At 39.8% G+C, this 23,567-nt stretch overlaps 1 protein-coding gene across 3 annotated transcripts; it reads left to right on the plus strand.

Moving 5' to 3' along the window:
• The first annotated feature begins 453 nt into the window (after nucleotides 1–453).
• LOC131940795 (uncharacterized) lies at nucleotides 454–22,108 on the plus strand. 3 transcript variants are annotated; one of them, XM_059299613.1, is made up of 2 exons: nucleotides 454–965; nucleotides 18,841–22,108. In XM_059299613.1, exons 1-2 carry the CDS (start codon nucleotides 951–953, stop codon nucleotides 20,236–20,238), a joined length of 1,413 nt encoding a protein of 470 aa, XP_059155596.1. In that variant the 5' UTR covers nucleotides 454–950; the 3' UTR covers nucleotides 20,239–22,108. The 3 variants fall into 3 exon arrangements, with proteins under 3 accessions (XP_059155596.1, XP_059155597.1, XP_059155595.1); XM_059299614.1 differs by lacking the exon at nucleotides 454–965 and adding an exon at nucleotides 7,441–7,625; XM_059299612.1 differs by lacking the exon at nucleotides 454–965 and adding an exon at nucleotides 8,459–8,590.
• The last annotated feature ends 1,459 nt before the right edge of the window (nucleotides 22,109–23,567 follow it).

A 23,567-nucleotide genomic window follows, 5' to 3' on the forward strand; every position in this document is an offset into this window, starting at 1 on the left:
AAACGGTAGATAATACTTTTGTTTGGAATAGGAGTTAAATATGAAGTTGTGGAGTCTGTAAGGAGCTGTTTAAACATTAGCTGCAGCTTCAATACTTCCAATGCCAAGCAGCGTCAACAGATATTCAGGTAAACAGAAATCGTTACTGTCACGTGCCCAGTTTATAATTAGAACTCTCAACAAGTGAAGCCTGTAAAAAAAAATTGCCACAGAATAAAAAAAAACCGCGCAAGGCAAGCGAGGTGAGGGAGAGGGAATACTCAATGAGCGTTGAACGAGGGCGTTTGGGTGCAACGCGAGGGGAAAAGTTCGCCGGCTATACGTAGTTATTTTTTATTATTTAGCCTTTCAGTTAGCTAAGGTACAGAAGAGGCCGTTAGAGGGGTTTTTTTTTTTCGTGGCCTCGCTCACCACTGTTACGTAGCGTTGCGTGCGTGCGTGTGGTTGGGTTTATTTTTCCGTTCGCCGTTTCGTACAGATTCGATTATTTAACTAGCTAGAAAACCCGGCTTGTGACGGGGAGTGGGTAGGGGGAGGAGTTTCCCCTTCTCTAGCGTTTAAAAAAAACACCACCTCACTGGTTGTTTACAAGTATGACTGCTGTTGATTCACCTTAATCATTCGACCTCAACATTCCGTATCAGCGACAGTGACACAATGTGAATAGTTTTCAAGTAGACTAATAGGAGAAATATGAATTAGGACCGGTCGTGGGACTTATATAACTGCGCAATCTTGTAACTCATTTCCTGAACTTACTGGGATTACTACACATGTATTTTACATTCAAGATTATTTAGTAACCTCCGATGCTGGGGAATACCAGTTTTATACCGAACATTGTTTGAACATTTTGGAACATTTTAATTTTGACATAGTGTTGTAAAAGTTGAGCTGTTTGATATTTATAATTTATTGTACACTACTGTGGTGTGTGTTCGCAACTGAAGATGTTGGTCATAGAGGTAAGTCATTTTAAAATAATTACTCCCCCACCCTACCCCGTACCTCTGAGCATAATCAATAGGCGTTATTTATTATCGTTTTTCTTTCTTTTTATTGTGGTATATTAGATGTAATTTTGGCCTTATGTTATGTTTTAATTGATTTATAGATTCTGTTATAATTAATTATTTATGAAACACTTTATTCAAATTTATATGGTTTAATAAAATAATAGCAGATTAGCAGCTGCATTTAACAGTGACATATTACAGTTTCAGTTAAGTCTTTGCTATTACGTATTAGAGATATGGTTAGTAGTATTAGTTTTGTGAAGTTAGGGTTCGCATTAACATAAGTATGGTCGATGTTGGGATTATTATAATAAATACTTTAAATAGTACAAGATTGTGGGTATCAATAACCATGCACGACTTTACCGATTACTGCTTGTGTAAATGTATTACAGTGCATTTCATAAGAGAAGCTGAATGAATGACTGTTTAACCCTTCATCACCGCTGAACGTATCACATGAGAAGGTTAGATTTAGGATAGTTTTAGATATAGCGACAAGTTGGGTTGATGTTGGGGCTTGGTTGATGTAACTAGGCTAGATCTAGATACTATCAAACCTACGGATGACTTCGTGTTGATGGGATTATATCTAGAATAATCTAGACGTACATAGCTTCGTTTCTTTATTCACTAATTTCATATTATCTTCTACAGATAATATAACAAATATATAGCAATTATTATCTACATTTATACTAAGGTACAGATCTATAGCCTACTACATATAACAATTAATATACACTTATTTCAAGTTCTATAGTTACAAAAAGTACATAGTTATTCAGAGAACTATAAAGTTATATAATCACTCTTATCGACGTCAACAGGTATTAGATAACATTCTGTTTTCAAACGTTGCTATAAATAGCCCACCGTTCTCTAATGGCAACCAAAAACAAAGCAGCCGAAGCGATCAAATGAAATTGTGTAAAGTGTATAGTGATAAAGTGAAATTGTGTACAGTGTACAGTGATAAAGTGAAATGGTGTAAAGTGTACAGTGACATGTTCCTTCCACTAGTCAACAACAGCTGTTGTACTCGTAATACCGGTCTTAATTACTGAGTCAAACCAGGGGGAGGGGCATGTTTAGGAGCTGAGGTGTGAGGGGGTGGGGGCTGGATCGATGTAGGATCTACAACAATAAGCGACCAGACCTTGACCGAGGCTGGTGTTTTTGAAGAAGTTGCATGTTGATAGCAGAGCCAAATATGGCTGTTCACATGTAGACCTCAGACGATAACAGTACACAGGGATTTTAGTCAGCAATAGGTCAGACGACAGATGGTTGAAAATCAAATTCTGCATCTCACCTGTACTATATATATATATATATATATATATATATATATATATATATATATATATATATATATATATATATATATATATATATATATATATATATATATATATCATTATATATCATTATATATGTATGTGTATGTACATTGTTACATATATTTACACAGTCACAGTCACCGATGTAAATGTAGCCACGTTTGTTGATTAAAAGGTACTCCAAAGTTTGAAATGACATGCGCAGTTTGTTTATTTCTACTCTACTTATTACGTCTTGTGAATTTTGAAGTCGGTCATGGTGTGTCAATTACGACACTTGTAACCCTCACTCTAACCTCGTCGTAGACCCGTCCTGTTGTTTTTGTAGGCAAAATGTTCCTGTATCATGGGGGGGGGGGGGGGGGGGGGGGGGTAAAGGCAAGTTTGGTGAAGAATAAAGAATTATATAACTTTATAGTTCTCTAAATAACAATCTACTTTTTGTAACTATAGAACTTAAAATAAGTGTATATTAATTGTTATATGTAGTGTACACATGTATTAATATACATACTTTTACCGATAAAAATATACATTTATTTATAATTTTATGCGTGAGTGTGTGCTTAAGTGCATGTATATGTAATAGTGCTACAAAAAATCATCTATAAAAGTGTGTGAGTGTGAATCATCCAAAGATCGATGGCTTGTGTAATAACATCCGAGCATTGATCCCCTGTTTACATGACTTCGGTCATTACTTATTCTCAATACGTTTTTTCCCCCTCGTGACTGAAAAGGTGTGTTTATGTTTGTGCCGAATCGTGTATGAAGTAAAATCAACAAAGAGTGCTCATTAAATGATCATTTAGAGTTGTGAATCTTTGAAATTAATTTTTTACTTTTAAAATATCACAAACACACTCGGACAACAAATGTGTTTGCCGTGGTAACATGTGATGTGGGGTGATGTCGATTGAGAATTCTTCACTGTGACGTGAATGTTTGCCTCAGGTGAAGTGAATGTTTGCCCTCACACCGCGCGTTCAAACGTCGCACGTGCGATGGACTGACGCGTTACGTCAGCCGGGATTTCAGGCCTCGAAATCTGTCGCTTGTTGCCGTGAATCTGTCGCCGGTGTTCGGGAATGTAGAGCCTGTTGTCGGAAACTTGAGACTTTCGTCGGGAATCTTAGGTCTGTAGACTCGGCCACACGTCTTACAGCCCCTCCCACCCTGTTCAAAAGACCTTCACTTAACACTGGACACTGTGATATATCGGGCATTAATTTGGGCCTTAAGTCCGTTTAATTGCCGGGACAACAGCTGTGTCCATTCATGCGGCAAGCTGTTCCCAGCCGCTACCCCTGTAGTAAAGAGGTCTTGGGCACAATGTAGGGTATATATGCCCGCTGACTATCGATTTCACAGTTCAAGCAAGGCTAGTTGTATATCTAATCGCTCTTTTCTTTCTTTGTGTATCATTTACACTACAAAGACACCTTCGGCTTTGTAGTTATTTTTAAACGTAGCACGAGTCTTTATGTTGATCTATAGATTTAACAAAAATATCCGGCACACCCCCTTATCCCCAAAACCCACCCCCGGGGCTTCAAGAAAGACTGCTCTGTTGCACGAAAGACCGTTGTTAACGAAAAAGTGGTTTGACTTGTTCACAAGCTTGGAGATTAGAAGTCGCTCCCTAAGGAATTAGTTTAGTATGGATCACAATTGCTGTTTAAACTAAGTCTATATTCGCAGCAGTAGAACAAACACGCCTTCCAATTGAAACAAACGTTGATTTAATATGTGTGGTTTTCAAAAGGCGATAGGTGGACTATCTATCAGGTCGTGGTATAAAGCCTTTGAAAGCTACATTTAATACAGTTATGTAAACATATAAGCCAATTAAAAAAAACGGTAGGAACACGACGACCTAGTCTAAAAATAGCCATGATCTAACGTCGTTTATAAAACATGACCACATGTCGAAAAACTATTTCAGGTGTTTTATAATTTCACAGTAATTTGTCTGTATTTTCCCAGTTGGAACTTTTCTTTGAAATCAACCAGCGTTGATATTTTGATACGTAGTTCCGGTAAACTTAGTCTTATTGCGACCAACCAGAGTTGATATTTTGATACGTAGTTCCGGTAAACTTAGTCTTATTGCGACCAACCAGAGTTGATATTTTGATACGTAGTTCTGGTAAACTTAGTCTTATTGCGATACTTACCCCCCCCCCCCTTCCTTACTCCCCCAAATTTAACATCTCCCTTGAATATGAAGTTTAAAAATAGCTTGTCCCTTGCAATAGGACGTCCGGCTATTTAATGTCCGGCATGTTGTATATCCGGTAATGGGATGTCCTGCACTGTGGCCATTTTGTGTTTGAGTTTCTGCTGAAGGTATGTTAATCATACTGTGATATCTACATGGGAAGTAATTCACGTAGCAGTACGCCCATTTCACAAGAAAACCCCCACAACTCTGTAATGGGGGATGGTATTTTGTATTTGCTCTGTAAATATTGCTAACCTCTCCTCCGTAGTTTTCTCAAAAAGCCGTTTGATAAAGAGCGAGATGTGTCAGAGTGGAAATTCCGATTTACCTGCTTTTGAAAAACTTCCTACCTCTGGGCCAACGTTTAACGTTGTTACGGTGTTACGTCGAGAAAGTAAACTACTAGAGACATTTAAATCCCTTTCTTTAAAAAAAAAAAACAACTAAAGATTAAAATAATTTATTCTTTAAATAAACCAAATGGTATAAGAAATTAAATGTCCAAAATTATATCTCTTTTGTCATTTTGTCTAGTCTGTAACCACACTGTTGTGTGCTGGTGTAGTTGTCTTTAAAACTAGGGGAACCAGCCTCCGTGTCTCGCCAGTCTACGGTTCCAGCACCGTTAGAAACACACCGTGACGAGGTTACTCCCCATTAAGGAAAGACCAGGAAGATTTACCGTCCCTGGACTGGTGCGTGTATCAGGGGTCGAGTCAGGGACATGGACGGTAGACGGCTAGAGGGGGGGGAGTCTTGGGCAAGGGCGTTAGGTGACGGGTGGGAGAGGGGGCGGTGCTCGGACATGTATTTTCGATAGGGAGCGGGGGGGGGGAACAAATCCCCCTTCTTCTCTCCATACCGGTAGTCTTACTGACGGCCCCCCTCCCCACCCACAAACGCTCGTACCACGAGCCGCGGCATGAGTCCAGCTGTCAGCAACCCCCCCCCCCCCAACCCCATTTGTCCAACAGCCTGACCACTACCCCACACCCCGCAGCACCTCGCCGTCCAGCGCGCGACACACGACATGCAGCCAAGGGCTACTTCCTCAAAACGCCAGACCGGCTTTTTTTTTTTTTACAAAAAAAAATCTGTTTAATAATACCAAAAATATCTCCCCCCACCCCTCACTCACACCCCCATAAGCTAGCCAGTCAGCGAAATAGTAGTTGGAGCGAGGGACACTTACTCGCCAGTACCGGCTCAGAGCAAGTTGCCATGTTAAATAACATGCTCGTGAGATTGAATGTAAGGCTCGTGCTGTTTAGTAACTGTTCGTACTGAGGATTTAATCATTAACGGATTTTCTTTTCACAAACTTACTCGGTGTTATAACTATTGCTTGTGTAAATATGTATACATATTTGTATATATAGTTGGTTTTCAATTCAAATAATTTTACAATTTTTTAAAGTGAATTGTTTGTTGACAACCGTGTCAATAATTAAGTTCATATTCTTTAAATACACTTATAGCGAAGTATATTTTAAACCACTTTAAATGACGTGTCAGTATATTTTCTAGACATGACGCAGTAACTTGACAATAACATTAAATTGTGTATTTAGTTTTATATATACGTTTTATATATTTTAGTATTTTTAAAAATTCGTTCTGTTTTGTAGGCCAATATTAATTATACATTATTAAAATTTTTAAAATGTATGACAGTGTTGAACTCATAAATAAAACAATTTAAATTGTTACCCACAAACCAAACAACCATCCCGCTTTTACCCACTGAACCAATGATGATACACCTTCGGTGTTGTAAATTTGAACATTACAATTACAACACGTCTATAAATAGCTAAACGTGTGCACCTTCTACTAAGTGAACACGTGTTATCTACACATTATATGACCAACTAACGACTTGACTTAATTTACTCGACACTCCCTCGCTCTTAGGAAACTCTTTATTTATAAAGGAGTTATCTAACTTGGTTTAAAAATAGATTCTTTTTAAAAGCCGAATAAAGACGATTACATATGTGAATATTTTATTGATAAGAGATCCTTGTCATGAATATCGACCAGTGATTATAAAATATAAGTAATCGAGTAATACGATTTATAAATAGGTTTGGGCCTGTATATAGGTATTGGTTTGAATTAAAAAAGAGGATTGAATATCTGCTATGGTGATCTATTTCTCGTTATACAAGTCATAACATGACTCTACGTCTGCTGTTCGATATAATCACGGGGGGGGGGGGTGGCTACGTTACATAAACGGCTATTTTTAAATGCGGTGTAAATCTAACAGCACATTGAGGCTCGCCCTATAAACAAGCCTCCAGGTTACGATGTATTTAAATTGATGTACTGAATTATTACAGCCCACCGATTTCTACGCGGTAATTGCGGTACACAACTTTGAAGATACACCACGTTATCGTTTGAAATCCCTCCCACAGGTAACTTTTTTGTAATCGTCAAATAGATCTAAAGGAAATCTTGCGCCCACATTGAATTAGCGCCCCTGGTGTGGGAAATAGTTGTAGCCTTACGTAACCCGTGACTCAGAGTGTTTTTTTTTTAAGTTAGGTGTGATTTGGGTTTCAAATTTTAAACGCCTAATATAAGCACTAAAGATAGATCAGTTGTTTTTTTAAGTTTTTAAAAAGTGTAAAATAAACTGAAGAACCTAATAAACTCAACATTCGTTTTAAAAATAATACTTGTAAATAATAATTTTATTCAGGTTATATTTGTTCTGTTAGCTATTTTAGATTTCGTTTCATTTTCTTTTTTTTTTTTGTAAAAATAAATTACGACTTTTAATGTAATCTGCACGCATGACGTAATCTGTGTGGGAAATGACGTAATACACAAGGGGGAAACCCATTTGGTGTTTGCGTGTAAAACTGTGTAGGTATACAGCAACACAGCGCGGCACCACCGGCCGGGACATTCCTATCATATTACCGTGCCGCATACTTGAGTCATATGACAGTTATAATCGAGGTGTTGGAGGCAACCCTCCCCCCTCCCTCCCCTCCCAGCCTCTAGTTGACCCGGTGTATCAGTTGTCGGGTAGGTGTTATTACTTTACCTCACTTAAATCTATTTAACGTCAGGTTAGCTAAACATGACCAGGTAGGGAACATTATCTCCAGGTCATTGACCTCGAATCAAAAATTTATAACTCCCCAGTTTGATTACCCACCCCTACCCACCCGCCTCTCTACACACACACTAAAAGTATCTAGCCTGCTAATCGGGTTCGTCTTTTTTTTTTAAAAGCATTCTTTAACCCTTCGTTAACCGGTCATACCCCCCTCCCCCTTCGCTTTAACTTTGTGTGACTTAGTCATAAAGCGAAATAGAAAACGAAAATATCAACCGGACACAGGGCTTGATTTAGTGTTGTTTAGTTCGAGCCGTCTGTGGCAACATTCACCACCCATTTCTTTACCGACACTAACACAACACGTTCTAGAACTTCACCATTTGTTATACGGGGAAAAAAGTGTTAATTTATAGAATCGGGAAAACCCGGTCTTATGCAACTAGATTGATTTTTTTTTAAAAACCGCCCTCGCATGCCTAGCGAGAAATTTCACATGTGGATTTTTTCTGTCTCGTGTTCAGCTGGTCAGCTAACCAGGTTCAACTTTGGATGTGTCAAGACGGGTGACTTTTAGATAAACAAACAACTGTTTGAAACAAAGATTGACTCTTTCAATGTTACATTTTTAAATGGACACGTTTTAAATATTAGGAAGTTTTCGTTATTGAACTTGTCATTCGGGTGAACCTGCCATTGTGTTGAACTTGTCATTCTGGTGAACTTGACGCTGTGTTGAACTTGTCATCGGGTGAACTTGACAATTGTGTTGAAGTTGTCATTTGGGTGAACCTTACACCTGTGTTGAACTTGACGTGTTATGGTGCTAGAGGCCCAAGGACTGTCCGAAGTTTCCTGTGATGCGTCAAGAGGCGAGGAGGGCAGTGGTCAACTGAGTGACAGAAGCATGGCGTACCCGTCCAGTGTATTGGTAAGCGTTATCTGCCCCCTCTAGTTATCTGCCCCTAGCTGACTGCATCAGTTACAACGGCTAGATATACCCCCACATACCTGTCTTAAACAAATTATGAGGCATAAAACCTTTAAATCATATTTGGTATACAAAGTTACATTGTTTTACTGATGCGTCATATGTAGTAGTTTAAGCTATGAACATAGACCAGATTTTCATACATGTAATTTTTATTACATTTTTGGTTTATAGACTAGTATCTACACGAGAGGTGGGTCCGTGCTTTTTGTCCTTGTGGGTCTACTTATAGTTGTCTTTAATTCACAAGTTACAAACGCTGCCTGTTCAGTGTTTTTACCATTACTTAACACCGCAGCAACCAAATTTTAATTTACCCAGAAATCGTGTAGCTTTCCGCCACTCCTCCCATCCCCTCCACTCCTCCCCCACCGCTCCCCCGTGTAATTAATAATGTAATCTTGTTGTTCTTCACCTGACCAATCCTTTTCTACTGCGCTGTTCACTTCCGGTGATGTGGCTGACTGTTGTGCTCATGCGCAGTTCCCAACCTTTCCTTCTAATCAGCTTTGTATTTTCTCCCTTGGCCAATATGTACGATACAAGTGATAAATTCACGAGGTATCGCGAGGGTCGGTTCTTTGTTTTCGAGATGACGTCATGTACGGGCACGGCCATACAGGGCACATAGACCTGTTCTTGATCTTGTTACCTCTGGGTCCACTATTCATTTGACGCTTTTTAATATTATAAACTGTTTTCAGTCATGGAGGCTGATTATGTATAAAAACGATCTACTTCAAAGTGGGTCTAAAATGTAAAAACACCTGTTAATATTATAGAGTTGCACCTGTAATCATAATTTGTTTTTAAAATGTCAGACATTGTGGAAAATTTGGGGTGAAATATTTTTTTTCCTTTTTTTCTGAGATCTTGTCACTATTTTCTTTTTAAAATCCAACATCCCAGTACTTCTCATACAAATGTTGTTTTATTTTCATTAATAAAATAAGCCCCCATTAATCCAATCCAACAAAAATAGACACAAGACCGAAATAAAAGGCCAAGAATAAACCAAGGCCCCGTACTAACCCCGCTGCGAGAGGAAAAAAAATGTAAATAAAGCCGTCAAGGGAGAGAAGAAAAAAAAAGGGTAGATAAAAGAGAACTCGCCCTGCACTTGAACCCTACGTCGTTGGGAATTACCGGCCCCCGCCTCTCCTTGCTTGCTTCGACCGCTTCTCTCCCCTGTTCCAGGCTCACGAACACTATTGTAATACTAAAGGGGAAAGCAACACATTTTTTTTATCTCCCCTTTATTTCTTCCACTTAAACAGCTGGAAAATACCTTAACGTAGCAATCGTTACGTGTGTGTGTACGCGCGTGTGTGCCGCCGATGACTAATGCGTCGGTCCGTTTAATATCGCTTACACTTGGGCTGCTGTGTTCAACACTTAGTACTATCGCCAGTCTTTTATTTATTTAAACTATTAATAAAATACATCGCTAATACTTAAAACACATTCGGCATCTCTGATTTTTAAGCTAGATTGCTAATGGTGGTTTAAAAAATATTTTTTTAAAATAAGAATACGGTACTGCCATCAATACTAATTGGTTTTCTTTAATTAGTATGGTGATGTGGGCGAGGAAGGGCTTCTATTGTATGCAATATAGCTGGTAATTAACTTAGACTAGGATGTTTAATCATTTACTTAACACAGAGATGACCCCCCCCCCCCCCATCCCCCACCATCCAAATCGGTTTTGTATATGGCCATACACTGGTATACAAACACAAGTAGAAAGGTGATTTATATTTAGCTCTGATACCTTGTGTGGGGGTGGAGGTGTAGCTACCAACAGAGTTTACCAGAGGGGTTGGGGAGGGGGTATAAACCAAAAAAACGTGTGCACTTTTTAAACCAAAAAAATTGAAATTTTTCTACCTCTTTTTCGTTTTTCTAAAAAAATTCTTTTGTGGAACTTAACTCGAGTAATATTTTCTTTTCACTGATTGAAAGGAGATCAAGTTCTCGGGGGATTTACCTTGCCAACCCGGCTAATTTTTAAATCTTAACCGATCTTAGTTTTTTTTTTCCCTAGGTCTTACCTGATCTCCCTTCCTTCCTTCTGGGCTTAAGATTTTTAAAAATGAAAACTAAAACCCGTGTCTGTACTTTATATTAACAATTAAATTATTCCCCCCCCCCCACACCTACACGCTCTACATAAGGAGATAGCACCGATAGCTGAGCCCCCCCCCCCCCCCCCCCCGACCTCACCCACTTTTCTTTTTCTAAAATCACGCAATTTCCGGTAGTTAAAACATTATTACAGGATGTACACCAGCATCCGCTTGCTTTCCCCAAGAAAATTATATGACTTTAAATGATCTAATTATGACAACAAATCTACACTAAAAGATAGCTGATCTAACTGTAAGAAATAGCACTCTTTTTAGAAAGGAGATTATGATAGGCCAAATGTTTATTTTTATAAAATAGTTTTCTCCTCTCATCAACCCCACCCCCACCTCCCCCAACGTTCGTGCTTGCCTTCACTGAGACGCGGGTCTCGTGGCGAGATTCTTTTTTTTTACCAGATAAAGGCTCATTTAATATTTATATCGTAATTACTGGAAGCCAGGCAGTGGGCAGTCACGGGGTCACAGAGGTCAGGCACCGCCATCTTGTCTTGGGGCTTGTGGGTCACTTCATTTCAGCAGCAGCAGCACGCTATAAAATTATCATTTTATCGCCCGCCGTTAGCTTTTATATATATATATATATATATATATATATATATATATATATATATATATATATATATATATATATATATATATATATATATATATATATATATATATATTAAACGCTATACTTTTTTTCTTGAACTAGAAGTAAAAGGAAGTAGTTACCGCGACACAGAAAGACCGAACAGATTTCTATAAAGGCAAACGAATATGACAGCTCGTATGTCATACTTTATGTGGGGGGGGGGGGGGGGGGAATGCTGAGAAAATCCCAGCCCATCAGATAGGCCTGGTAGACAGGGCCTCACAGAGGGCCCGTATGAATGTGATTGTGTGACAACTTTTCTCACAGTTTCTGTGTGAGGAAGGTCACATGACCCGTTCGACACGTCAACCTTTGAATGTTTTTTTCTCTTAAATTTTTTTTTAATACCTAAAACTGCAATTCAGCTCAAATGAGTTATCTTCGTAAGTAGGTCACTCGTCACCAATCTAACAAACTTGATGTCACGTGGTGTAGGTATAGAGAAACCCGGGGAGCCACTTGTTGAGGACGGGAAGTGGGGTGGGTGGGGTGGTGAGTTGTAATTCTTAAGTGCTGAGAACATTGCCAGGCCCTGACAAGTCGCTGTGACCTATTTATGAAGTATTGTAAGCCCGGCGTGAACCAGTTGCATACGATTAACGTATCATCTGTTTTGGTGTCGTTTATTTATGTGGCCCGCTCTAGATAGGGCTGTACATGTGTTTAACATATTTTATGTTAATAGGGGCGTGTAGCGACCTTCACATTGTTTCTTGTTATATAAACACTGTGTTATGGTTTATTTAAAAAAAATAGGATGTTTGTGCGTCTGACTTTGACCCAGTTGCGAGTGATCTACTGTGAAGTCAAGTCCCGGTATCGCGCTAGATGCAAAGAGCATCACCTTTGCTAGGTCATTTACCGTGCGGATCTTACAGGGGAAGGGAGGGGGAGGGAGAATAATAGTAGTAGTAAAACCGTTAACCTGTGCGTAACCGGGTGATACGGGGGAGGGGAGTAACCGGTGCCGTAACCAGGTAGGGGAGAGGGAGGGAGGCAGTTAACATGTAAACAACCGCTCCTTAGAGAACATTTCCAGGAGTGTAGAATACCCATAGACGCCACCCGGCACATAGGGTAGTAGCTGCGTCGTATATCACTGTCCGGTTAGCATCTAATGGATTTTGCTGCAAGAAATAAAATGTTTGTTTATTAAGGAGTGATAATGTAGATGTATCGTGGTGGTCTCACCCATCCCCGCCATGCACCCAGCCATAGTTGATTCACTTCCCCATCAAATATCTACACGAATTTCTGTTTTAGTTTCTGTTATACAACACCCCCCCCCCCCCCCCCACACCCCCACACACCCCTTTCCTTCTAGTTACAAACGAGGATCGAAACCAGGGTTGGGTATCTGAAGGCCATCTGACGTCACTGGTCGAAAGTGAGGCTACACTATACCTTGGAGACTTCATTTCTCTGAGATTCTAAACTTAGATTGAAAGTGAAATATGCCACTCGAGAGATTGATAGTTTGAACACTTAGAACTAGATCGAGACTATTTTGGTTGGTTGCATTCTCGGAACTGTTGACAAATTGTCTGGCGGAAGTGATGCGTGAGCCGGAAGCTGTTCATTAGGGGGAATGAACTTGTTCGGTTATGACTCAAAACTAATTCCGTTCGAACTTGTGGTCTGTGGCAACCGAAAAACTAGGAGCATCCGCTGGTTAAACGAACAAAGAAAGTTCAACTTTCTACTTAAAAATAACTTCAAGAAACATATTTTGTTTCCTGTACGTTATAGTATACTTGTTATAGAGACACGAAACACCAATTTCCCTACTTAATTCATTCCAGTTTCGCTTTTCGAGTAGCCTAACGAGCCAGTCTATCACGTGTTAAACCAAACATCACGTGATTGTCGGTCTAATCTAAGGGCTTGGGATTTATCTTCTAATTTCCGTTCTTTTTAACTTAAAATATCTCATCTTTAAAGAAACAACATTCCAAACGTGGTTTTCTTCTTTGAAGTGACATTTTTTTAAAGCATCAAATACCTCACTACATTCAATTTATGTATACCCGAGTCAACCATTGTGAAGCGCAGCTGTATGGTTTAATATAGGTTGCCACTTACGACAAATTGTATTTGTAGTTTTGGTGTCTTTTTGTCAAATCATTTCAATACAACAATAATGCAGGCTACAATATTTTGTTTTTACAGCCAATGCAAATTTTTCCTTCATCTTTTTAAAATGAATGTCCTTTCCTGAACTTCCGGTAAAAAAAAATGAAGTTTTTATAAAAGTAGTGACGTGACAAGCTGATGTCACGTGCCTTAGGCAATCAGCCTTGTACCGGCTGACTGACAGATTAGCAGAGCCACGTCGTCCCGGGACATGTTCTGTGGGGGTCTAAACTTTGAAGAGGGGTAAACGACCTGGCGACGTGCACGGGCCTGTTGGTAAGGTCGGCTCAACGGTGGCCATGTTTGGTTGCTCTCAGTGGGGTTTAACATTCTAACACCCGTTGTAGGGTCGGGGGGGGGGGGGGGGGGGCTGCTAGGTAAGCGGGGTGGAGGTAGGGGCCGGGGTCTGTGTTATGAAATAGGATTGTGTAGCCGGCACGTGCACTGACTGGGAAGGTGTGAGTGGCGGTAGGTGCATGCAGAGGCTACTCACTGTCTAGAAATGATAAAAAAAACAACAACTACCAACTAATTAGTTAGTTGGAGCTGGAGATAATGTAATCAAATGACGTCACTTCTTAGAGGTGTGACACATTGTGTGTAGCAGAGAGGGTGGGTGGGGGAGTATCCGGTGCGTGTATAATTTATTTATAGAAATGTATTGATTAGGTTTCGCGTTGGCTTGGGAACGACTTGATTACTCAAGTTAAATTGGTACCGTTGAATTGACTTGTGCAGTAACAATAGAACTGGTGTTTTTTTATTCTGGAATAAAAGAACAAAGCACTAGGGATATTATTGTATTTTTTTTTTGCCTAATATGAAAACAAATCTATAGAAACTCACTAAATGCCGATGTGTAAATAATATATCACTTAAAGGTATTAAATGTATTAAAGTTTTGTTGAAAAAAAAAACACATGCTTTTTTTCGTAAGCGTTCAAAATATGTCACCCTAGTCGCTGCAAGTAAAAAACACCTTAGTAACATGAACCAACACCATTCACGCCATTGTTCACATACACCATAAACATAAGTAACTGCATACACCATACAAACCATTGACATTTACACCATACACACAATTAGTCACACACACCATATACGTTATTAGTCAAATACAGCATACATACAACTGGTCACACATCGCACACACCACTAGTAGCATACAAAATAGACACCATAAATCACCTACACACATAACACAAACACCCCACCACCAGGTCGCACCTACACCTTAAGATTGGTGAACGGGTCAACTGGTGGTGGTTGCCCCATGAAAGGACCCTGGCCATTGGTTGTTGTCCCATGAAAGGACCCTGACCATTAGTTGACGCCACTCAAGACTTTGTTTTTCAACCTAAAAAAAAAAAACAGAATTAAAAAAAAAAACCTCTTATCGTATTTCATACACATTTATGTGGCCATGAAACGTTCCCCGCCCACCAGTTACCTCCCCTCTCCGCGCTGTTCTACTATCAGCTAACTGTGTCAGCTTGTGACACAGTTACGTACCCTTGCGAACTTTTCACATTGATTTTTTTCCTTTAGCGTTGCGGTTTAAAGTACTACCTGTGACACTCTACCATAGAGTGAATTTTTTTAAACAACGGAACGGTGGGTGGGTAGGACAGTTAGAGATATTTGAACATGAACTGTTTAAAGATCATTAGCACCACTCTACTACCCCTAGGCCAGTTTGACCCCCCCCCCCCACACCACCCCTATAATTTCAAGTTATTCAGTGTTGTAAAAATCAGCATGGCGTAGATTAAAAAATCTTTACTGGATTTGTGTTTTTAACTGGATGATATAATCACGACTGTACTGGGTTAGGGTGTCATGGTGGGCTGTAGTGTATGCCTGCCATCTTGTCAGTACGTGTCTTCACATGTGTGTGTGTCGGTCGGGTCTGTATGTGAGAGCGTGTGTGTGCGCATGTGTGTGCGTGGGTGCATCTGGTTGACTTACGTAGGTAGCTGATCTGTGCTTGAGTAAAGGCCAATGCATTTTTCTTGTCAGATGAACACATGAAATGGACTCTCCATTCCTCTGACTAAAAGGAAACACAAGTTCTTAAACCTTATATATCACTAGTTCTGTTACAATTTTTTATTTTTAAAAAATGTGGACGAATTTGTTTAAAACATAAAGAGAAAAAAAAAGGCCGAATCTAAAACGTATAGCAGCCGTGCAGATTGAGTGACAGACAGGGGTCAAAGGGTAAAGGTTGTGTTGTGAAACGTGAGGTGTTTGACACCACCATCTAAATACACGAGACTTTTCTGCACTTGTGGGACTTAACTAACGCCCTTAACTAACTCCTTCCATTCTGGCATGGGCCCCGGGCGAAAAAAATCTGTATCAAATTCTCCCAAGGATTAATTTGCATTTCTAAACAGTTACAACACTTATGACTGAAGCAGAACACGATTATTACCGCTTGAATTTTTCATCACACTTCAGATAAAAATTCTTTTAAAAATAAAAACCGTAACTGAATAATTCATCCCTACTAGTTTATTAAAGAATTACGAGCTTTGTTTCGCTGTTATCAATCACGTGACTATCAGCCGGTCGTTACAATTTTTATTTAGCCCGGAGAAAATTAAACTCTGTGAGGCGGTGCCATTGATTTCGTAGGTGATTGGCACGACCTTGAACTGACACAACCTTTGACAAGCCGTTGCACTCAGCTAATCAATGACACCGGTGGTCCCCTCCTCCAACAATCAATGACCACGTGAGCCTCCACCGGGCTCGGAACTCCCCCAGCAACAGACCCCCATTCATCAGCCCACTGTTGTGAGCACTCGCTGGTTGGTATCGCTACTTGAAAAAAAAATCTATACATGATTCGATTTTTTTTACAAATACCCCACCTTTACAATCCCCACCCCCCACGGGTTTCTCAACTGAAATTTTCCTTACAATTTCTCGGCCATTTCCGCACTCACGAACCCACCCTGCAATGAACGACTCGGTAACCGCTTGTTCTTAGTAAATGACTCGATTACCCGTGGATAATCGATACCGCCAGGTCACAAACGGCTGTATTTATTTAAATATATAATTTTACAAAGCTCGTCCATACATTATCGAATATACAGTTTAGAATTTCGTTTCTTATTTTTACAAATACAATTACTACACCCTTGAAAAAAAAAATCCACTAGCGAAACCACGGCAACCATATTTTATTTCTTGAGCGACGTCACGTATCCCCGTTCCGTGTCATTACGTAACATCACGGCGTGACTAATCTCTCCCACAACTCTTAAACATTGACCTAAATACAACGATCACAATCCACCTATCAATAATCCACACACTTTATTGTTAGCCGACGTTAAAACAAGTTTGTATTATTTTTACATTACGCGAAGGAAAAAATTCTGTTGAAAACACATTCCGGCTTTAAATAGGTCAATGACCTTTTGAGGTTGATTTTATATTTATATGTGAGCTGAAGCGTTTGATTTGCTCTATCGGACTGTGTGTATGTGTGTGGGGTGGGGGGGTGTGGGGGTGTATATGTGTATGTGCGGGTGTTTGAAAAATTAATGTTCACTAGAGGCCTGTCTTAAGTTAAAGCGAAGAAAAAAAAAAACATCGTCCGCTGGTAGCACATCATGCCCCTGGCTTGTTTCAACTATTCACAGCAACAGTTGATTGAGGATGGGAGATTACTCATACACATCATCTCATAACACACATACACACACTATTCCTTCATGCAGCACACCTTCCTTCCCCTTCTCCGTACTCATCTGCTTGAAGAAATTTTATCAGCTGCTTTCCACCAGCCATTTTTAGATGTGAAAATCCTGAGGGGTAAAAGTTTAATTGAATTAGTGATGAAACATTATCCCTGCCCCCCTCCCCCAACCCTGTGACCTGTGACAGCCATTACATCATGTGACCTGTAATATTACATGGAGCCGGCAGTTAAACCACCAGTTAGAGGGGCGGGCAGCACCGCCCTGTTGAGCCAGGCGTCTTGCGCTGGGAGCTCAGAGAGAGAAAAAAACAACCCACAGGCCGTGTGTGAGTGAGTGTCATCTCCACACGCCAACGCAATTGTGTCGTGTGGGGGAGTGAGTGAGGGGAGGGTTGAGGGAGATGTGTGTGTGTGTGTGGGGGGGGGGGGGGGTTACAGACCTGTAATCTGGATCACGCATGTCACCAACTGGGCCCCCATCGATCGCCCCCACTGATCTAACCACGCACGCTCCTATTTTCATGCAATATTGATTCCCTTAGCAACTGGCACGCAATGGCGTTTTTTTTTTTAAACTGCTAGAATTCAAAATGTATCACGTCGCTTTACATTGAAAACATTTGGTTTCTTAAAAGCTGCTCCACTCTCCCCTCCCCTCTCCTATTCCCACCCCTTTCCCTTTTGTGAACTTCTAAGGAAATCATTTTAAAAAAAATTTATTTAAATGACGTTTTTATTTCCCTGCCTCAGGACCCCCCCCCCCCCTTTTTTTTAACAATATTGTCTTGTAATGTCTGAAAATGTAAAACTATTGTCTCATCTGCGTCATAGGACATCTAGAAATAACCCAGCAGGATTCAATAGAAACGTATTTCGAATTTCTATTGTGTTTGTATCCATATTAGGCTGATGACGCCACATTCCACGAACACTTAACGATGTACAGATACGTTCCTCTAATAATTAAACAATTCTCTTCTTTCTTGTGCCGGGCCGATGGTGTGATGTTAGTAGGATTTCGCGGTGATCAGCCCCAGTCTATTCGATGTTCACTTTGTACTTCTTAATAACCTCGATTACCGCGTGAGTTTGACTAGCGCGAGACTATACGGAGTTGACGCGACACTTTCTGCGCTCGTATGCTGCGCAAGTGTAAAACTGAAAGGGAAACAAAACTTTCTAATTGAAAACAAACGATTGTACTCTAGCTGGAGCGGTTATTGGATTTTAATCACGCGTGACAGAACGTCTTGTTAAGGCTAGCGCGAGTTTATTTTAAACAAAAATTGTTCGCTTATAATTTACTTCGGTTAGCTGTAATTTGATGAGCTGATATAGGAACTATTGATTTAATTTCTGACCCCAGTAGAGTGGCTTGTTTACTTGGTTGATAAGGAACATGGTGTGGGATACTGTGGTGCCGTATTATCCGATGTATCTGGTGGTAAATTTAGTTTTGATGTTGAACACACTTTAAATGTTTTTTACTGCTTGAACTGGGTTAACTTCTAGATGTGAATATGCACATTTTTAACATTTTTTTTCTTTACAGGGAATGCAGCATAAGCTATCAAATCCATGGAAAAGCAGCTACGATACTGAGTACTCATCAATGGATGATGCCGATATCGACTCTACAAACACGTCTATTTCTAACGGAATCGGCAGCATGAAATCGGAAAGTATCGTGAGTGGACTTTTGAGTAAAACAAACGTTTACGAGAGCAGACTGAGCAACGTAGAAGGCATGAAGAACCTGGAGCACAAGATCCAGGAGCTGAGGGGGGAGAAGGAGGCGGGGGAGTTGAAGACATGCCTCTCCAGCTTCCACAACGACCAGGACAGTCCGCTGGACTTCTCCGTCAAGCGCAGGTCATCTTTCTCAGGGAGCCTCACCGACGACTCTCAGGCCTCTTCCTCCAGTCCAGGTCACATGACCGACTACAACGCAGGTTCTCCGCCCAACAATGACTACCCCAGCGACATTATCAAAAGGGAATCGCCCAGCCCTACAGACATGGACGCTCAGAAAATGTCGGAGAGCGCAAAGTTTGGTTCCGGTCTGAATCCGGTGCCGCCACTGCTCAACGGCATGAACATGTTCCCGGGGCTCCAGCCCAACGTGATGGCTCAAGGCTCAGTGATAAACGCCTTCTCCCAGCTGGCGGCTGCGGCTCTGATGGAGCCACGCAGCAAGAAAAACAGCCGTCCATTCAAAGCTTACCCTAAGGAAGCGCTCCAGATGCCCCTTGGTTTCCTGGGGCTGCCCGGCATGTCGCCCGCCATGTTCCAGCAGAGCGTCGAGTCGGGATTATTCACGGGTATGAACTCTGAGGAGCTTTTAAACATGTACAACCAACAGCTGCAAATGTTCAGAGACAAACAGTCCGCTACTTCCAGCCACAGCGGCAAGTCCTCACCTACATCTCAAGCCCACTCTCCAAACCCAGTTCACAATCAGCCACCTCAGAATCACCAGCACCATCAACAACAGCAAGCTCCCAATCATCAACACCTTCACAGCCAGCCCAGCCACCGCCACCCCAGCCCATCCAGCATCTCACAACAGTCTCACAGCAGCCTCTCCCCACCCCAGGGGACCCCAGATCACCTGAAACCCAGCAACACCTCCAGCTCACCTTTTCCAATTCCAGTGTCGTCAGCCTCCCTTAACGCAACCATGGTCTCCAGCACGTCCTCCTACTCGCACACAAGTTCCAGAAAACGCCCACGATCTCTGCCAGACGAGCAGAAAGACGCCGCCTACTGGGAGAGACGCCGGAAGAACAACGACGCCGCCAAGCGATCCCGTGATGCCCGGCGCGCCAAGGAAGATGAGATCGCCATCAGAGCCGCCATGTTGGAGCAGGAAAACCTCAAACTCAGGGTGGAAGTTGCTGCTCTCAAAACAGAGACAGCCCGCCTGAGGTGCCTGTTGTACAACAGTTAAAGCAGATCTGGCCACCCCAGCACAAACTTTCACATCCCATCTAATGGGTCAGGACCAAGCATGGGTAAGACTAAGAGGGACACCAATGGTAAGTGAACACATATCTAGCTGTTGAGAAGTGCCTGTCTGATCTCCAGATCTCTTAGAGTATGTTCATTGATGCTCTCACATTTAACTGTTACTGCCTGCTCCAAACAATTTTTACAAGGCCACGTTTAAAGCCAGACACAAGTCATTTACTTTATATATTGTCCTTAAGAAACAAAAAAAAATATTTGTATTTAGTGGAATAATGAAAAAAAATTCCAGTTTTTATATATGTATTCCATTGAATACACTGGGGGTCAAGAATTTTTGGCCATAATTTTTTCAAAAATTACAAGCCAATTTGTTGTACATGCTTCAGGAAACCTTCTCTGATATACCTCGAAATATTATTTTAACAATATGTTAAAAAAAACTACGTTGTTGATATTTCATTATTTATAAATTATCTGGTTTTTATATATAAAATTATATGTATGTTTCCAATGATACTATATATTTATATATATATAACACAGCCACTGAGGATGTGTGCAGTAGGCCTACATGTCTTGTCTACTTTCACTGTTAATGTCCATGTATAATTTTTGCTTACCTCAGGGTTTCTAAGTACATTTATTTAAATGTGTATAAACATTTTTCTACAATAAAACTGCTGCCTGTTGCAATTTTTTTTACACAACTCCAGGGAGCAACTTTTTGCCATCACAAAACTCTGAAAAATGTTTACATCTAATGGGATTTGTACATGCTAAATTATTATTCTAAAAAGAATATTTTCAAAGTTATTTTAATTGATGAAACACATTGTATAAGATATATAAATGTATGAATTAAGTGCTGAAAATTATAAATTCAAGTTCTGTTTTTATTTTTTTTAATTACTTTACTTTTTAAAATCAAATTTAAAAGTTAAAACCATGTAAAAAAAAAAGATAAGTTACCAAAAGATATTTCATGATTATTTCTTTTTTGTTACCTTAAAATAACTATTTTTTCTCTTCTTTTATTAATCACTTAGGATCTAATAATTTTGTCTTCCTTTAATTTTAATGAAAAATTTCTTTTTTTATTAACAAATGCATCATATAAAGTTTATCATGACTACATTTTTAAAAAATGTTTTAAAATGTTCATTTTCATTTCTGTATTTAGTTAGACCTCTCACCTAGCAAAACATTACTGCCAGTATATGAGATTGTTTTATAAACAAAGTCATAGATTTTATGGGTTTATCAGATTCTATTTTGTTCAAAATGTTCTGGAAATCCACCACAATCCATCCATTCACAAGCTTTATTACTCACAATGATTCCATAAATAGATCAACACAGTTTAAAGCTGAATTGAGAGATATTAAAAACTCCATATGCATTTAAAAAAACTTCAATTAAAAGCCTACATTTACAAACAAAAAATCTTATATTTGCTGTGCAAAAAGCTATAATATAAATGATTGCCCTAATATTTTTAATACTTTATTTTGAATGTGCTTTGTAAAAACCAATTGTATTAATGATGTAAATTGTAATACTTATTGTCAGGTGTGTTTGTCATTGGTTGGTAGTCTTGTGCTGCTTGTTGTGTAGAGGACAAAGTGTTATTGAACACATTTTATGCACTTACTCAGGTAACTTGTATTACCATCTTCACCTTTTACTGAAAAAGGGGGGATGTCACATTATGTTATCAACATCAATCATTTTCTATATTTATCTTTTTTTTTGTTTCATTTTTTTCTGGATATTTTTTTTTCATTTTGAAAGTTTGCAAATTGTATGTTTTTTTTATCAACAACTATAAATAGACATCACTTCAAATCACACAGACTTGTTTCTTTTATGATTTTCTTGTTTCTGTTTTTCTTAGTTTTTATTTTATTTATTTTCTTTTTTTTTTGGGAGAAACTCTTTTTTTAAAATTTAGTTTACATCATTTAATTTCACACAAAAAAAAGGAAAATAAATTTAGATAAATATTTTAAATAAAAAAAAAAGTCTAGCGCGATGCATTTAAAAACCGTAAAATCAAAGAAGCAAATCAAAGAAACATTAAGCGGCTAGAAATTGATTTTATTTTAAACCCGAGAAAAAAAAGTTGAGCAAAATGAACATAAAGCTAATGTAGTTTTGCTCTAAAGGACCTTTGAAAAATTTTTCTTTTTAATTTAGAAAAAAAAAATCCCGTTATCTTAAATTAGACCAGGAGAAAACTCCGGTAGCAAAAGAAATTAGCTGCGTTAGTTATTCTGAGCCCACTCTGTCCGTCCCGTTAGCCTTTGACCTACATTGATCAGAGTTATCTCATCATGAACGCGCCCTGCACGTGAATTTAAAAAATAAAATGGCCGTGTCCTACTTTTTAAAAAATGCCTCAAAATTTGACGCTATGTGGCGTGCAGAGGCTTGAATCAAAGTTATTTATTAACGAGAGCTCTGAACAGCGAATTAGGGCATTAATAATCTTTTGGGGTTTCTTTTTTCTGCTCGAAGGTTTACGACAGCTATGTGGCTTCTGTGTGTCCTGTTGGGTTGTAGCCTTGACATGAATTGCGCGTGTGAACATGTCACGTGTGAACAGCTGACTGTTCTATTTATAAGTTGTTTTTTTTTTTAAAAAAAGGAAAGTGTTTAGGACACATGTTGATATGTCTGGATGTCTAACCATAGTATGGCAGCTGGCTGTGGTTTGTCATATAGCTGCAACTAGTATGCTAGCTGAAAACAGATGGAATGTGAGCCTTGACAGTATAGACACAGCCAGCTACTGTTTTGCTCATACCTGGGCTGCTTGCTATGACATACTCATGGCTGGTATACTTCTTGTATACTTCTTGTGACAGAGATCCCAGCTGGGCTGGTATACTTCTCCCAGCTAGGCTGGTATACTTCTCCCAGCTAGGCTGGTATACTTCTCCCAGCTAGACTGGTATACTTCTCCCAGCTAGAATGGTATAATTCTCCCAGCTAGACTGGTATACTTCTCCCAGTTAGACTGGTATACTTCTCCCAGCTAGGCTGATATACTTCTCCCAGCTAGGCTGGTATCCTTCTCCCAGCTAGGCTGGTATACTTCTCCCAGCTAGGCTGGTATACTGTTTGTGTCACAGATACCAGCTAAGTTTGTAGGCTCCAGCAAGTCACCTTCGGCAGAAGACAAACACAAAACAACAAACTGCAGACGACTAACGATGTCGTCACGAGGCATGGTCGTGCAAGGCCTGCTAATCGAATCACGTGACCGAACCAGTAACGTTATTACACAATCATACTCTGCCACGAGAC

Source organism: Physella acuta, unplaced genomic scaffold, assembly GCF_028476545.2.
Source record: "Physella acuta isolate Inbredline_101_S28 unplaced genomic scaffold, ASM2847654v3 ptg000331l, whole genome shotgun sequence".
NCBI classification, from domain to species: domain Eukaryota; kingdom Metazoa; phylum Mollusca; class Gastropoda; family Physidae; genus Physella; species Physella acuta.